The sequence below is a fragment of the Caloenas nicobarica genome, chromosome 3 (genome assembly GCF_036013445.1).
Source record: "Caloenas nicobarica isolate bCalNic1 chromosome 3, bCalNic1.hap1, whole genome shotgun sequence".
NCBI lineage: Eukaryota > Metazoa > Chordata > Aves > Columbiformes > Columbidae > Caloenas > Caloenas nicobarica.
The window spans coordinates 118,955,546-118,971,560 of NC_088247.1; the positions used below are offsets into that span (position 1 = coordinate 118,955,546).

General features: G+C 52.2%; 1 protein-coding gene across 5 annotated transcripts in view; it reads left to right on the forward strand.

Annotated features, from left to right (window-relative positions):
- The first annotated feature begins 6,548 nt into the window (after positions 1–6,548).
- Positions 6,549–16,015, forward strand: part of BCL11A (BCL11 transcription factor A) — a 67,787-nt gene continuing 58,320 nt past the window's right edge. For 2 of the 5 annotated variants that reach the window (XM_065630913.1, XM_065630909.1), the window contains exons 1-2: positions 6,549–6,735; positions 12,306–12,645. In XM_065630913.1, coding sequence (XP_065486985.1) covers positions 6,681–6,735; positions 12,306–12,645 — 395 coding nt within the window. In that variant the 5' untranslated portion in view covers positions 6,549–6,680. The remainder of the gene's footprint in view (positions 6,736–12,305; positions 12,646–16,015) is intronic. The other 3 variants (XM_065630912.1, XM_065630910.1, XM_065630911.1) reach the window with 2 other exon arrangements.

The following is a 16,015-nucleotide window of genomic DNA, read 5'->3' on the forward strand; positions in this document are numbered from 1 at the left end:
GAGGTGATTAAAACCATCTCTGATAAACAGAAGTTTAAAACTAGCGAAAAGTGTTATGGATTCTCAGTAAAATTCTTTGTAACACAAAGTGATACTTAAGCTTACGCTCGGCGTTCAAAGTTCAACAGCTCACCCCTTTCACGTGACTGTTCGGATGCCAACGCACATGTGGGACTCACTTCCACACAGTTTTGGAGGAAGATAAAGCCCAAGAAGATGAAAAGATTCCAAGAAGCTGTTAGCAAAGATAACCGAATGACCAATGCTCTGCCAGACGTTTTCCCATTCCTAGCTATCCTTGCTGCATCTATAGGTAACCGAGTGGACCTATATGCTGCACCGTAACGTGCCAGAGCTGTATTTTGGGTTGTGGGTCCAGGGAGCACCTTCCCTTCCCAGCATGATGGTTTTGGTACAAAGGGGCTCCAGAGATGTGTGAATGGCAGCGTACTATGATGCAGCTGATGTACAAACCAGACATTTTATGAGCTTTAGCTCCCTCCTGTTGGAGGCATTTATGTTCTTTTCATCTTACAAGTTTAGGACTCTCTTTTGAGATAGATTTAACAGCCATTTCTTGCTCATCATCTCTTATCAGCGTATGTGTACACATAGCTTTAACTTGGGTACTCATATTTACACTGTTCAGGATGGAGCTTCACAAGAGCTAGAAGTACCAAAATCATACCCTAGATGTCAGTAAAAGAAAAAAACATTAAAACCCATTAAAAATCGTTTTTTAAAGGTCTGTGAATCAAGCAATGGGTTAGGCAATTATTCATAAGATAATTCCCTATATGGACTGACAGTCTGAGTCCCAAGTTTCAGCTCAATCAAATTTACACAGCCCAAGTTATAACCTCTTCAAGATGGGGATTGTAACAGGAGCGCTGACAGACCTTAACTACCGTGCATCTTCAGTAACGAAAGCTCAACTATTTCACTCGTGCGGTGACTGCTGGTGCTGCTATAATTAAGACTATGGATTTGCATTATAGGTCAAGTTCTGGGGAGTTATAAATGCACATAGTTTAAATCACGTTGGCTTGAAACAGGCTAGAAACTGTTAGGAGCATGTTACATGTTCACTTATAAAAAGATACATAAATATTAAACATATGAAATGACAAATAGCTAAGTAAGTACTAGAGCAGTACAAATTAAAAACAGTTTGGCTGAAATCAAACATTTGATTAAAAATGAGATTTTTATGGGCATTTGATAGTGCTTTCCACTGCCTGCCCACGCACAAGCAAAACTGTTTGCATGCTTCAAAGGAGGGGTTTTGCCATTTGAAAGTCTGTTTCCCAAGCACTTTGTGCCATTTCTTTTACAGTCATGCCCAGAAAGTCCAGTCAAGGTTCAGGGCTCCATCGTGCTGGGTGCTGTGCAGGCTGAAATCCCACACCTGGCTGAAACCCGCGGAAAAAGTCCTCCCAAGTTCAGGGTTTTATTCTGGGTCCTGCCTAGGGCGAGCCAATAACGAAATCTTTCTGTCACCTGATGATCAGATGTTTGTGATCCTGCACGGACTTGCTGCTGTGCTGGCTAGTAAGCGCTTGCAGAATCAGGGTTTATTTTGAGGCTTTATTAAAAGGGGAAGGAAAAAAAACCAAAACAGAGAAAAGGAAAAGCAGCGTGCCCAAGTTTCTCACGTGGGAACGCTAATGCACGTACTATTTCTAGAACGTGCAGGTCCTCTGCTCGTTCACGGAGAGTCAGCCTGGTACGATAAGAGTTCCACCCACGTTGCCTCCGCCTGATTGAGACTATCAAGCCAATGTCAGAAAGAACCCCGTGCGATCTGCCGCTATAGAATGCAGCCCGGCTCCAGAGAACTGGCAGAATTTTGGAATTTGTATTTGGTCCTAATGTTCTGTACTGAGTTGGCAAGTGAGATTCCTGCTCCGAGTGAATGACAGTTGGAGCTTCGAAGCAGGAACATTTGCCCACCAAAGTTGCTGAACTCGCCCACTGCCAAGTCTGTCACTGAATTAGCAGATAGGCAGGGACAGCAGCACGCGGTGGGAACTGTGTCACGCTCCTTCGTGCCTCTGGTCCCCATCCTGTGCGGGAGGACCGTGTGCCTGCCCGCGAGACGGGGGAAGGCCACACTTGTGAGTTTTAGGCAGTTTTATGTCCCTTCTTGGGGCAACCTCTAAGCACCTCACATACTTGAATGGAGGGAGGATCATGCTAGTTCTCCGACAGAAAGCTGCGGCATGAGGAGAGGGACAGGTACATTTTGGCAGACTTAAGCGTCATTTTTACAGTGTAAATGTTGTCACCTGGGCGCTCTGGCTTCTCGCTGCAGGTTTCTGCCCCTGCCCTGGGACAGGTGCCCACCTGTGCCCTCATCTGCTCCAGGGCACGAGCTGCTGCCTCAGGGCTCTGGTTTGCACGGGACAGGTTGAGGTGGGACAGCTGCTCAGCTAACACGGCAGACCCTCCTTCGAGGTTGCCTTCCCCTTGTAGGCAGCCTGAAAACCACCGCGGCCCTGTTTTCAGCGTGTACGTCAGAGTTCGCCTGCACGCAGCAGAGATGTGGGGCCACGTTTCCTTCAGCTGACTTTGCTCTGGGGCTGGGGCTCTGCAGCTGATAAGACGGCTGGGGGTGACAGCAGCTCGAACTGCTGCAGCAGGATTGCAGGGCACCTTGGGCAAAGGAAGGTTGCGGAGAAGCAGAAGGTGACACACAAGTTGGTGTGAATCTTCACAGCCTGATCGCTGGGCTGGCTGGGGTTTGTTTTCACCTGCATTTCTGGATGTTAGCAGTCAGTATTTAAGCATTTCTAGCTGTTTTTTCTGTGCCGCGTTCACTAGGTTCATTAGTACAACTGAGCAGAGCGACGCCACCGTGTCATGGGCACAGACAAGTCAAAAGATGCTCCGTGTGTGGGGGGCGGTGGCACTGGAAGCAGGGAGCAGAGGGGACAATGCAGGAGGAGCAGGGCATGGGGGGGCATGGGACGAGGCGGGGGAAGGACATTGTCCTTGCTCCCATGGCTCTCCGGACCAGGGTGAGCTCAGAGGCCGCTCATCCCCCCCGGACAAGCCGGGGACGGGCCCCGTGGGGCTGACCCCGCCATCGGCAGCTTCCCCGGGGGGGTCCGGCAGAGCCGAGCACCGGCGGCTTGCGGGGCTGGGGGGGACCCGGCGGGGCGCGCAGCTGCCCCCGCCACAGAGCGGGGGCGTCGGGGCGGCATTTCTGGGGTTAACGTGTCTCTGGGGGGGGGGTCAGGGGGGATTATCCCGGTCCTGCAGCCGGAGGTGGCCCCATAACCCTCCCCATCGCGAAGGCAGCGCCCCGGAGCTGAGGCTGAGGCTGTAGCGAAGTCCCTCGCAAAAGCTGTTTGTTGACCACATTCACGTTCAGAGCCCTGAAGCTAAAAGCACTTTACACCATAAAATAAAAGCACTGTCTTTTTTTCTAAAAGGTTACGTCTGGAGGCCACGCTGCTCATACTTCATACAGAAAACTACTGAAAGGGCTATGAAATCCTCTATGATTTACACTCCCTCTCAGTGCATTAGGATATAGATCTACTCGACTCTAAAAATACTGTGGAGTTTCTAACCGACGTGAATATATGTGCATTATTTCAGAAAGTCTGTTAGAAAACTTGTCAACACATTATAAAGCATAAAGCAGGACTTGGCCATTAAACACAGAGATCAGAGACAGAATATATACTGCAGGAAGTACTGAGAAAAGTCCCTCCATTCAAAAAAGGTCTATTAGCTAAAAGTTTACACACAATATACACCAAAGGGTTTAGAGAGAGCCCGTGGACTGTAATTACAAGGCATAAATGGAATCAGTAAGGGCTTTACGGTCCCCAACGCAGTTAACCGGGCTGGCAGAAAATAATTTTAATATTGTCGTAATTTATTACCCACCGAAAGCCACATCAAGGATTGTAAATATAGTTACTTTCTGTCCACGACTGCTCGTTAAACAGCCTCGTTCCCTTCCCCTAAAAATACAATAAAATACAAACCCACCTGCATTATTAATCTGCGATTATGCCGTGTTAAAAATGTCTTCTGACTCCTTTTCTTTCTTGAGGTTTGTTATCTCCCTCCAATCACATGACAATGCGAAGCGCTGGTGGGGGGGAACACGATGCCGATGGGGGGAGCACAGCACTATTGCGATCAAATGCTAATATTAATAATTACCCAGCCAGGATGAAATATTGTTTTTTTTAAGACAGCGAGTTTCCATTTAATTCGAGGCATTTTTACGGCGCTGGAATTAAGGGCATGCTAATGGTAGGAAGATCCTCGCTGCCATTCATGAAAGCATCTGTAAAATTAGCTCTTGACTGTAGGTTTTAAGATGCGGTCTGAGAAGTCACCTCTGGAATCTCGAACACGGTATGCTAATAAAACAGATTTAGTTGTAACTAAGTGCTTAATTTGCTATGATTTTTTTAAAGAAAATCAATGAAATGTTGGCTGTTATTTATTGGGAATAACCGCAGGTAGGTGTTCTGATGCCGGGTGGCTTCAGGGAGCGCACAACCGCCTAATGAATTGTAATTCAGAGGACTGTTACCTGTGAACCGCAGAACCTTTCAGGGGTAATAAACTCATTACTTTTTACATTGCAGCCACCTTGAAAAGCTTTACACGTGGCATTATACATACATCAAATCCCATATATATATCTCCGGTACACACACATGCCTGTTTATATACGTTGATACAACGTATGTACGCCCGGGAACGGCAGCCAGCCCTGGAAGCCGGGAGCAGTTCTGTTGTCACCTGCGCCTGGGTCCCCCCCGGAAAGTCACGCAGGACGGGGATTTGCTTTACCCCCCCCCCCCGCCCCAGCAGCCACGGGGTGACACGCTCGCCCGTGTCCGTGTCTGCAGGAGGGGAGCGGCCCGGGGACGGGCTGGGAAGCTGAAACCGTCCCACGCCAGAGCGATCGTCCCCGTCCCCTCGCTAACAGGTCCCCGCCGAGCCTCTCTCCCCACTGGGTTCCCCGGGCGGTGTCCGGGCGGTGGCAGCTCTGCTCTGCGCGTTCAAGCCGTTCTTACAGTGGCTTCTCGTCCCCTCTCCTCCCGCGGGGCCGCCCGGTGCTCGGTCTCTCCGCCTCCGTCCTGGGCACGCTTTCTCCCCCTCGCACACTCCTTTCGCAGCCGCACTTTGCTCCAAACGCCCGTTCGCCTCCGGAGCTTATTTCTACTGCAACCTGATCCCTCCCCGTGCCGGCAGCCTCTGCGTCTCTCCCTCTGTTTTCGGCGAAGTTGCAGCTGCCGCTGCCGCATCCTCCCAACTCCAGCCACTTCTCGGTGCCTCCCGCCGCCGCCGCTCTCCCCCCTCTCCCCGCCCTCCCCCGGTGCCAGCCCCGCCGCCGGCAGCCCCGCGTTTCGCTTTCGTTAAGAGACTTGTCGCTGCGGGCAGGGCTCGGAGCGCTGCCGGGGGAGGGGGGGCTCCGGGATGGCGGGCGAGAGGAGCCCGCGGGGAAAGCTGCGAGGTCCCGCCGCCCTCCTTCCTTCCCCCCAGCTCCTGCGGCTTCTCCTCCCGCTCCCGCCGCTTCCTCGCTGGCGAAACTCCGCTCGCTTTTCCCCCGGCCCGCCCCGGGGCGAGGAGCTCGGCTGGGCAGCGGGGCAAGGCCCGCCGCTCCCCGCCGAAGTTTGCCACGGCCCGAGCCGAGCCTCCGCCGCCCCCCAGCTCTCCGCGGGCCGCCGCCGTCCCCCGGGGACGGGCCGCAGCTCCCGGGAGGAGGGGACTCGGCGGCGTCGAGGGGGGGCGAGTGGGGAAGCCGGGAGCCTGATGGCCCCCCCCTCAGCTTTTTGGGTGGTCTCCGGTCCTACCTGGCTTCCCCCAGCTCTCCCACCCCCTCGGCACATCCCGCGGCCAGCCTGCCCCGCAGCCCTCTCTGCCGGTCTTTGGCTTTATTGATGTCTTTGCTTTTCCAGCGGGGGGGTGCGCGCGTGTGCTGCCGCTGCCTGCCTGCTGGCTTTCTCCCTCTCTCTTTCCTCCCTTCTTTCTCCGCGTGTGCGTGTTTAATTTCTCCCCCTCGCCCCTCTCCCGGCTCCCCTCCTGCACCCGCTCCTCCGCGGCCACTTGCGGGTCCGGCCGCCGCCGCCCCCTCCGCCCCCGGCCCCCCGACTCCGTTCGGCAGCGTGCGCCGGGCGGCCGGGGCACCCCCTCCCGCCGCGCCCCCTCCCCTCTCCCCCCTGCGATCACTGTCCATTGGCTTGTCCTGCTCTCTTTTTCATGTCCAGCCCCTGATGAGTGTCCATTGGTGTTGCCTTCGCCTTCCCTCCTCCCCTCTCCCCGGCTTGCCCTGCCCATGTTTTGTATGTCTCTGTCCATCCAGGCTCCTGACGTTCAAGTTCGCAGGGACGTCACGTCCGCACTTGAACTTGCAGCTCAGGGGGGCTTTTGCCATTTTTTTCATCTCTCTCTCTCTCTCCTTCTCTCTCTCCCTCTCTCTCCCTCTCTCTCTCTTTTTTTTCCCCTTGCACAAAAAAAAAAAAAAGCCATGACTGCTATCCCACAATTCATCTTCCCTGCGCCATCTTTGTATTATTTCTAATTTATTTTGGATGTCAAAAGACATTGATGAAGATATTTTCTCTGGAGTCTCCTTCCTCTCTAACCCGTCTCTCCCGATGTGAACCGAGCGACTCACAAGCCACCGAAGCCACCAACCCACCATGTCGCGCCGCAAGCAAGGCAAACCCCAGCACTTAAGCAAACGGGAATTTTCACGTAAGTAACCCGGAGAGCAATTTATTTAATTTCCCCTTCACGGATTTAATTTTTAATTTGAGCGAGAGCAGGGAGGGGAAAAAAAAAAAAAGTGAGAGCGAGTGAGCGAGTCGGGGAAAAAAATGAACTCAACGCCGGCTCGGGATGATCAGCGTTCCGTAATTTCTCCCTCTTTAATTTAATCACCTTGATGATTACTTTTCTCCTCTTTCTCCCTTTGCCCCCCGCCCGCCGGCGCGCACTCGCACTGCCCCCGCTCCGCTCCTTTCTCTCCTCCCGCTTTCCCCGCTCTTTGGCGGCAAGAGCGGCGGCTCTCGCTCCGGCACCGGGAGTGGCGGGCTAGGTGCGGAGCTGCCGGGGGCAGAACCGCCCCAAAGTGTCAAAGAAATTCCTGCGGGAGCGGCGGGCTGGACGCCGGACACCTTGGCCGGCCGGGCGGGAGCTGCGGACGAGCGGAACGGGGAAGAAAGTCCAGTGGCCGGAGCCCCCTCCGCCACCGGCTGGCTCGCCCCTTCGCCTCGCCCGCCCCGCGGCACCCTCTCGGGGGGGGGGAAGAGAGGCGAGCCGAGCCGGGCCGCCTCCCTTTTGTTTCCGCCGCGGGGTGCGAGGTGGCCGGTCCCGCCGCCCCCCGCCGCCCCGGGCCGGCGCCGTGCGGGGCTCCGCCGCCCCGACCTCGCCCCGCTCCGCTCCGGCTGGGGCTGGGGCGGGGGGCGGCACCGGGCGGCGAGGGAAGCCGAAGCGAGCCGAGCCGCGCCGGGGAAGGGATTCCCTCCTCGCCCTCGCTTCGCGTTCTCCCGCTCGCTTACTATTTTTTGGAAGATTTTCAAAAAAAAAAAAAAAAAAAAGAGTGGAAGTGGATTTTGATTGGGAAAAATCTCGTGTCTGAATGTTTACAAGCACCGCGTGTGCGGGGAGCCTCCTGCCAACAAACACAGGCGAGAGCGAGCCCGGGCTGAGCACACACACACACACGCTCGCACACACTCGCATCCTCACACCCGCGAACGACCCTTTTCTCGCCGCCGCGTTTCAACCCCAAACCAAATCCGCTCTCCCCGGGAGAGAAAACCCAAACCCCGAGCCCTACCACACTGTTCGCAACAAAAACTCTCCGGCTCCCTCCCTCCTGCCGCCAGCACACACACCAGGGCTAGATGCGAGATAAGCGGGAGCGCTCTTTGCACAACAAAAGGCAACTCGAGCTGGAAAGGTTTGGGGCGAGGGGGGTGGGAAGGAAGGGAGAAAAAAATAAATCCCGTTTTCCTCGGGGTGAGCTGGGGGGGAAGGGGAAATGGTGCATGCTTTTTTCGCTCCTTTTTCACCTCCTTCTTTTCTTTTTCTTTCTTTCTTATCTTCTCCTTCCCCCATTACTCCCGCCGGGTTTTGTTCCCTCCCAGGGATGGCAGAAAACCCAGGGCGATTTTTTTCTGCCAACGATCCTTGGCTCCCTCTTAGCAAAAAAACCCCCCACCCAAACAACCCCAAAACTTTACGCTGCGATTTCTCTCCCCCACGGCCGCACAAACATTTCCAGCCACGTTCGCACATGGAGCCCTTGAGCAAAACGTTGGCTCTTTGCAGGGAACCGCTCTGGCCGGAGAGCTCTGCCCTGCCCAAACTTTTCCCTAAAACCCGCGGGGGGGATCGGGGGCTCAGCCCCTCGCCCCCCTCCGGTTGTTTTCTCCCTCCTCCATCGCCACTTCTCGGGGCTTTTTTCTTTTTAATGCTCGGCGCTGAGTTGGGGTCGGCGTTGCAACATCAGTGGCTTCTGGGGGTGCCACCCCCCCTCCCGAAATGGGCTGGCGGGGGGGGGTCCTTTTCCCGCGCCGGGATGCTCGGGCTGCCCCAGGTTTGGGGAAAGCGGATCACACCGGGGGGGTGTGGGTGGGTAGGGGGGCTCCGACTCGCCCCCGGGGGCAGCGGAGACGGGCGGGATCCCCGCGGCTCCTTTTCGCTGAGACACCCGCGGAGTTTCCGCACGCGTGGGGCGGGAGCGGTGGCTGGGACGGGCTCCGGAGTGGGGGGGGGGGGGACACGCTCCCTCCGCCCCGGGGATGTGGAGGGGGGGTGGGATGGTGAAGAGAGGCCGGGCTGGGGGAGCGGGGAGCCGGGGGGCTGCGGTGGCGGAGCCGGGGCGGCGGGCGGGCTGCCTGCCCGTTTCGGTCGCTAGGAGGCACAGCGAGATCAAACAACCGGGCAGCCCCGCGAACTTGAACCTGGCCGGCTCCTCCGCTGCCTCCCGGCCGGCGGGAGGGGGGAGGGCGCCCAGCTCCCTCCCCTCCATCTCTCCCCCCGACTCCCTCCCCCCCAGCCCCCCCCCCCTCCGCCTTCTTCTTCTTTGTTCTTAATTTTGCGCGGAGTTTGCCTGCTCCGGGAGGCAGCGGGTGATGCTCGCCTTCTCCCTCCCCGGGTTCCCCCCGCAACCCCATAACGTGTTGGCCGTTCCTATTGTATCCCCAAGTCCCCCCACTCCTTGCTCCAGGACACAAACTTGGGATTAAACAGCCTCTCCTCATCCTTCCCACGGTGCGGTGCGGAGAAATGCGCTGCCGGGGCATTTCCCCGCACCGTGCCCTGGTACCCCCCCCTTCCCCACCCCATCACCCTCCCCGGTACCTCCTTTCTCCCGACACTCCAAAATCCATCCCGCTTTTCCCGGTGAGACGCTGCGGTTGTTTTGGTGTCTGGGAACGGGCAAGAAGGGGGGAGTAGGAGGGCGAGGGGGCGAAGCTGAAAAGACATGTTGGTGGAAGGGCAATTTGCATGAAAAATAGGGACGGATGATTAGGGACCCAGGCAGGGAATTTTGATTGCCCCAGAATTAAAAGAAGCATCTTGCAAATCAGTGGCTTAGACCAGGTGAATTGTATTTTGGTGTTTTCTTTGTAAACTCGATATTTTATATTTTATTTTAGAAGTAGCAGTAATAATAAAAACATATTTTTGCTGGCTCTGCCTCCATCAGGAGCCAAATGTTTTGCAGTGAACACAGTGCCAGCCGTATTTCATACATTAGTATATAATTCTTGTTAATTAGCAATAATTTACGTTAAGAGCATAGAAAATGTTGAGGTTACAGGTTTTATATCTGTACATTTGATCATCTTGTTATTTTCAAGAACTTTGCCTCCTATAAAATTAATTAGGTGAAATGTGGAGGTGTAATCAGCAACCTCTGAATTACCACTTCATTTCCTGGTTTTGATTGTAAATCAGCCCAGTCAGTACAGACTTCAGCAAAGTCTATTTTTGTTTAGCACTACTTTTAACTGTCTGGTGTCGAAGCAGCGGGTTACCTTCCCCTGCTAAATAATACTGACAGCGTCAGAAAGAAATCAGGCCGCGGGAAAACATTGTAATTGTGTCATGATTATGCACAGCTCCTCGCTAAGCCGCTCGGAAGGGGAATACGGGTTATTTTGTGTCTTTTGCTGCGGAGAGTTGGTGAGCTGGAAGTTAGGTTTGCGAAATACCTTTGTCTGCGGCGGTGCAGCCAGCTACTGATGGAATTAGTCCTGCAAGGGTTTGCTCCCTCGGTCCGAACGCAGGGAAAGGCTGGGGAGAAAAACAGCAATCCCGCAGAAACACCCATTGCTCGTCTCCCGGCTTCCCGAGGAGCGTGGAAATGCACGTTGTGCGGCTTCCCTTGTCGGTCTGCAAGTTTAGAAGAAAACCCCAGCGATTAAGACGTTGTTTTTTATTAATGCGAATGTAACCTTCATATTCCTGTGGTTGACCTTACGTTAAATTAGAAGTAGTACTAGAGGCAAGAAATGATGGGCTGGGTCCCCGTGTCCTAGTTGGAGCTGAGGTACGGCGAGGTAGTGTGCTCTTTCAATATTATTTTACGCAGCACAACTGGGAGCTACTCCAGATCTTCCTCCTCAATAATCAGCCTAGCTAGGGTTGAAATAAATTTAACTCGAGTTCACTGGATTTTTTGCACTTTATCAAAATCAGCTCCAATATCGTGCAGTCAAATTAAAATCTATTTTTTGATTCTCTGTGGCTTTAAGTTCATTAAATGTGAAATTGGCAGCCAGCTAAAGAAGGTCAGGCTGATTAACTGTTTAGGAGTTGTGTTCTGTCTCCCTGGCATTACCTGGCAGGGATTTGAGGTGGGTTGTATTTGTAGTGCCCTCTCCTCCTGCTCGCTGCCATTACCGTGCGTGTTGTAGTGGGCAGGTGGAGGAATACCAACACGCTGCTGGGATTTTTTTTCCCCCCCTCATTAAAGACAATAGTGATGGAGACTACACACAGATTGCCAAGGTATTTCTCTGCAAACTTAACAGAAAAAAAAAAAAAAAAAAAAAGGCAAAGAGAAAAGAGAGCCGCGTCTGCCTTGTTAGAGCATCCACTGACGATTCTGTGAGCAGAAATAGCCTCATAATGAAGCTTTTTGGAGCTCATTCAGAAAATTTGTCAACTTCGACAACATTAGACGAGGTATTTTGAGTTTAAAGAAGGCACTTCTCACTGTCGTGAGGAAATGTGGCAGTTGCTTGGCCATGCTGATTTTTAGATGCTGAGGGCCACCAGTGCTAACACGTTCAAGATCATTCAGGCATTCCTTTATTTCAAGATGAAAAAGGAGAAATGACTAATTGCCTTATTTCCTTAAGTACTAAAAAATATCCCATCTAGCTAATATCTCTGGGCAGAATCCGTTGTGAATTTGGTATTTATTTGAATCCTGAGGAGCAGCTGAAAAGTGAGAGGTGCCTCCCCCAGCCCCGCAGGCATTTCTGCCGCACTTGCTTTTTATCATTTCTGTTTCTGCCATTTATTTATTTATTTGCGTATTTATTTATTTATTTGTCTCTCCCTCCCCCATGAATAACTCCCGGCTTTTGAATTTTTAAATGGGAAGCCGCAAGCGGGCTGACAGGGATAGCGACACAAATACATACGTATACGTATGCACGTGCGTTCTAAGGGCTGTATGTGCCCTGGGTGCGTGCGGCCGCGTGGTTTGGCTCTCCCTCTCTTTTCTTTTACGCGCTCGCATGTTACCTGCACGGCCCGTATAGGGAATATGCAATAGCTATACATTGAAATGTCTGCACATGCACCAGCATAGTTCAGGCTTCCGGATTTTACAAAGTGGGTCTGACTAGTGGAAAATACACCCCCATGTGTATGTGAGAGAGTGTGTGCAGTGCTTTTAGCCTTGAATTCATACGCATAAATAATACATCCGGCAACAAAACACTGTATTTGCTTCTCTAGGTAGTACCACGAGAGTTTTGCAGTGTATTCTTTCAGCCTATTCATTTAATTTTAGCCCCGAATCTTCGGCTGAGCCAGAAATTTGTCCTCGTGTGGGAGCACAGAGCCAGTTGCAGTGCTCGCTCCCCGAGTTCCGCACGCTGCAGCCGCTTCTGCAAAACCTTTTCCCTGTCACCGCCGAATTTGTCACCTGGCTGCCGCGGCACAGGGGTTTAGCTGGGGGGGAGCAGGCGGAGGGTGCAAACAGGGTGTAATATTCACGAAAAGGGGGCTCGGCGCGTTCCTCCCCCCTGCGCCCGGAGCTCTAATGATTCTCCCTTTTGTTTCTCAACCTGCAGCCGAACCTCTTGAAGCCATTCTCACTGATGACGAACCTGAACATGGCACATTGGGAGCTCCGGAAGGGGACCATGACCTCCTCACTTGTGGCCAGTGTCAGATGAACTTCCCGTTGGGGGACATTCTTATTTTTATTGAGCACAAACGGAAACAATGCAATGGCAGTCTCTGCTTAGAGAAGGCTGTGGATAAGCCACCTTCACCCTCACCAAGTGAGCTGAAAAAAGCATCCAATCCCGTGGAGGTTGGCATCCAGGTTACGCCAGAGGATGACGATTGTTTATCAACGTCATCTAGAGGAATTTGCCCTAAACAGGAACATATAGCAGGTAAATTAAAGCAAAGGAGAAGCGTTTGCGAGTTCATTTCTGTTTCTAGTCGCGACGTGGCATGTTCGCAGTCGCAAACTGCCGCGTCTGTCTCTGTGTTCTGCTCGCCGTGACGGCCGACGTGGTAAATACTCTGCCTTGGGGTGGTGGTGAGCGCGCCACCGGTATTTCCCAGGGCAGGATCAACAGGCACGTGTTCCTCACGGTGTCATTGTCTGAGGCCGCTCTCGTGATTTGCTGGGTATTGTAGTCACCGTCTCCTGGTGTCTCGCCTGCCGTAGCGCTGCGGGAGGAGATATCCGAGCCTGCCGCGCGAGAAAGCGAGGAGCTTTGCGAGTCTTTGGCAAAGTCAGGGGTGAAAGAGTTAAACCGAACATCAGCCAGCCTTGGTTCCATATTGGCTGTCAGCGTATGGACTGTAATTAAACACAGCCCCATGGCAAAGTGACACCACCGACCTTGACTTTAAGATGCCATTTTCGACTGGCCAGGCCAGAGTAGAGAGGGCAGTTGCTGAAGCGCACAGACATGCTTATTCGAAAAGTTTAAGGGCATGTTGGAAATTTCAAAAGGTTGGTTTGACAGGAAAGGCCGCTCTCTGCAGCCTGCCTCCTCAGCCAAATGATAAATGCTTCGCTGTGCTCTCTCTTGTCTCTGATGTGGTTTTGACAGATGTATCTTGATTTTGTTTGCGGTTTACACAACCACATGTCAGCCGTACAAATGTCCGAGGCAGAGTTCTGTTTTGCGCAACAAATAATATGAAATGTATTTTTTTTTTAAAAAAAGGGTAAACAATTCCATTTCTTAGCGTAATTTTTCTTTTCCCCCCTTAAACTGGAAAGCCATTCGCCACACAAATGAGGTTAGAAAAATAAGAGTGTACTACGTGAAGGAAAACCCCAGAGCCCTAGGAGTGTAACAAGGCACGTTCTGCTTTTAAAATCCTGCTAGTAAACGAGAGTACTACCCATTTGTAGCGAGCGTTGCAAATCACTTCAAACCGTGCCAATACCACCGGTCAAAAAAAGGCGAGACCGCAGCGTATCGGCACCAACAAATGCCTGAGCTGGTTTCCAAGCCCTTTCCCCGGGATGTTTGGGATGTGGCACTGCCGGTCGGTCTCTTTTGGAGCCCACGGGGCCGTTCAGGGTTGTCAGCGGTGCAGAACATCCCCACGTGATGCGCCGGAGCTTGTCTTGGGGCTTTGCTTTGGCCACAAAGTTAAACCATAATAGGGCAGCTGGGAGGTTCAGGGCGATGCTCCCGCAGGCTCCAAACCAGCCGGGAAATCACACTGGAGAGCTGGAGTTTTGGAGGTTTTGCGGTGGCGGCAAGCGTGTGTCAGTGCGCGTGTGTCCGTCTGCGCACATATATAGATGTGCAAAGGCATGTGTGTACACATGCATACGTAATGTGAATGAATACATGCTATTTCTGCAGGGCGATAGGTATTTAAATACATATATATGTGTATGTTTAAGAGGAAGCAGAGGCTCAGCTACTGCTCAACTACATTTTGAAAGAGACTTAAAAATAGCAATAATTCAGCATATTGGACTTCCCAGCCACAAATGTTAAAGGTGTTTGGTTTTTGGTTTTTTTTGCTTTTTTAAAAATTATTTTCCCAGAGTTGTAGAGGCCAGTGCCCATTTCCATGTGCTGCCCGCGATCAGCCGGAAAACCAGCAGAAGCGTAGGGCCGTGATTAATGAAGCGGGAGCCTGGCGGAAGGGATTTGTAGTCTTCCGAGCTCTGGAGCCATACTAAATCACCAAATATGGAGGAGCGGCGCTGTGATGTAACGCTGTATTTACATACGGCGCCGCTCTGCCCAAAAGACAAAACACAGTCATCTGTCAAGCAAGAATTAAACCCGCTCTCTGCTTTGCCGTGGTCCCCGAGAGGTCCCTCCGTTGGAGAGGGACGGCCACGCCGGGGGGTTCTGCACCTGGGGAAACTCCTCGGAGAGACAAATCGTGGCATGGGTGACGTGAAACGAGCAGAATTTGGCCCGGCGTGATGTCACGGGGCCGTTAATTCAGAAAAGGTTGTAGTTTTAACTGACTTCAAATGGGCGATGGGTAAGGAGAGGTGCACCCTGGCAAGAGCACCAGGAGATGAGGGGTCTTGTGCTGTCCTCCCCTCTTCGTGTTTCCATCCCCATTTTCACTTGGTTGAGTTTAGCTCCCTCGTATCCCAAAGAGGTGCAATAGTAGCTGGAGTGACCTGTGACCGGGAGTTTGTGAGGTTGTGGGGTCCAGCAGTAAAATTACCAGTGAGGGTGTTGGAGTGAGCTGTGGAGTTCCGGAAGGTCCCCGCGGTGAACCTTGGGCTGTTCTAGTTCTGATATCTTATATCTGGTTTGTGTGCAAAATGCAAAAATATATGTGTGTGTAACTAAAAAAAAAAAAAAAAAGGACAGGGGCTGCCTTTAGAAAAATATACAGGAGTTGAGGGAACTGATTCTTTCTGGTAAGAGACCAGAAAATATGTATTTAGTAGCAGCGTAAAAATGTCCCCAGTTTGTTGTTAGGCTGCAAGAGGTGTTACAGGTTAGCTCTGGAGGCAGAGGTGCTATAGGCTAGCTCTGGATACAGATGTTCTGTAGGTTAGCTCTGGATACAGATGTTCTGTCGGTTAGCTCTGGATGCAGAGGTGCTATACATTAGCTCTGGATGCAGAGGTGCTATACATTAGCTTTGGATGCAGGACATGCCCAGTTCTGTAGTCGGTCAGTCGGTGTGTTACAGTAAAAGATCATCTGAAGACAAGTAATGGTTAAGGCTCAGCTCATCTAATGACGAGGAAGGCAGCGAGTCGTTGAAATGCAGGGAGAAATGATGTCTATTTTAACCGTCGATAGGCTGCTCTTTATCCTCACCGTTTTCCAGCAAGGGGGGCGATTACAAGAGGTTGTACGTGTGTGTGTAACCTGTGTGGTAGCGGTGAGATCCATATAGGTGCGGGCATGCGTACCTGTCTCTTCATGTGGGTGTCTGCCTTGCGCGGAGCTCTGACTCGCTATAAAATTTTGAGCGATGCTGATCCAGCGCTGTGGCTGAAATGTCATAAATTGAACTGGAAATTAATAGGAGATGTTGTGTGGGTCCAATGAGGCAGCTTTCATCAATATGTATGTCAAAGCCTCACCACCAGATACCGGCAGCCCGTGATTTGCAGCGAGTGCTCCGGCAAGGCTTTAGTTATCCGCTCTCATATTTTACAATAGGGGGAAATATTAACTGAAGTATCTAGAGATCAGTGAATGTAAAATTGCTGTTCACTTATTGAAAAGGCTGAAGAAATATTTATCGTCCGCCGGTGTCAGGTTTTAGCCGTTTGTTTGTTGAACGTATAAATCCGAGGGAATTAATGAAA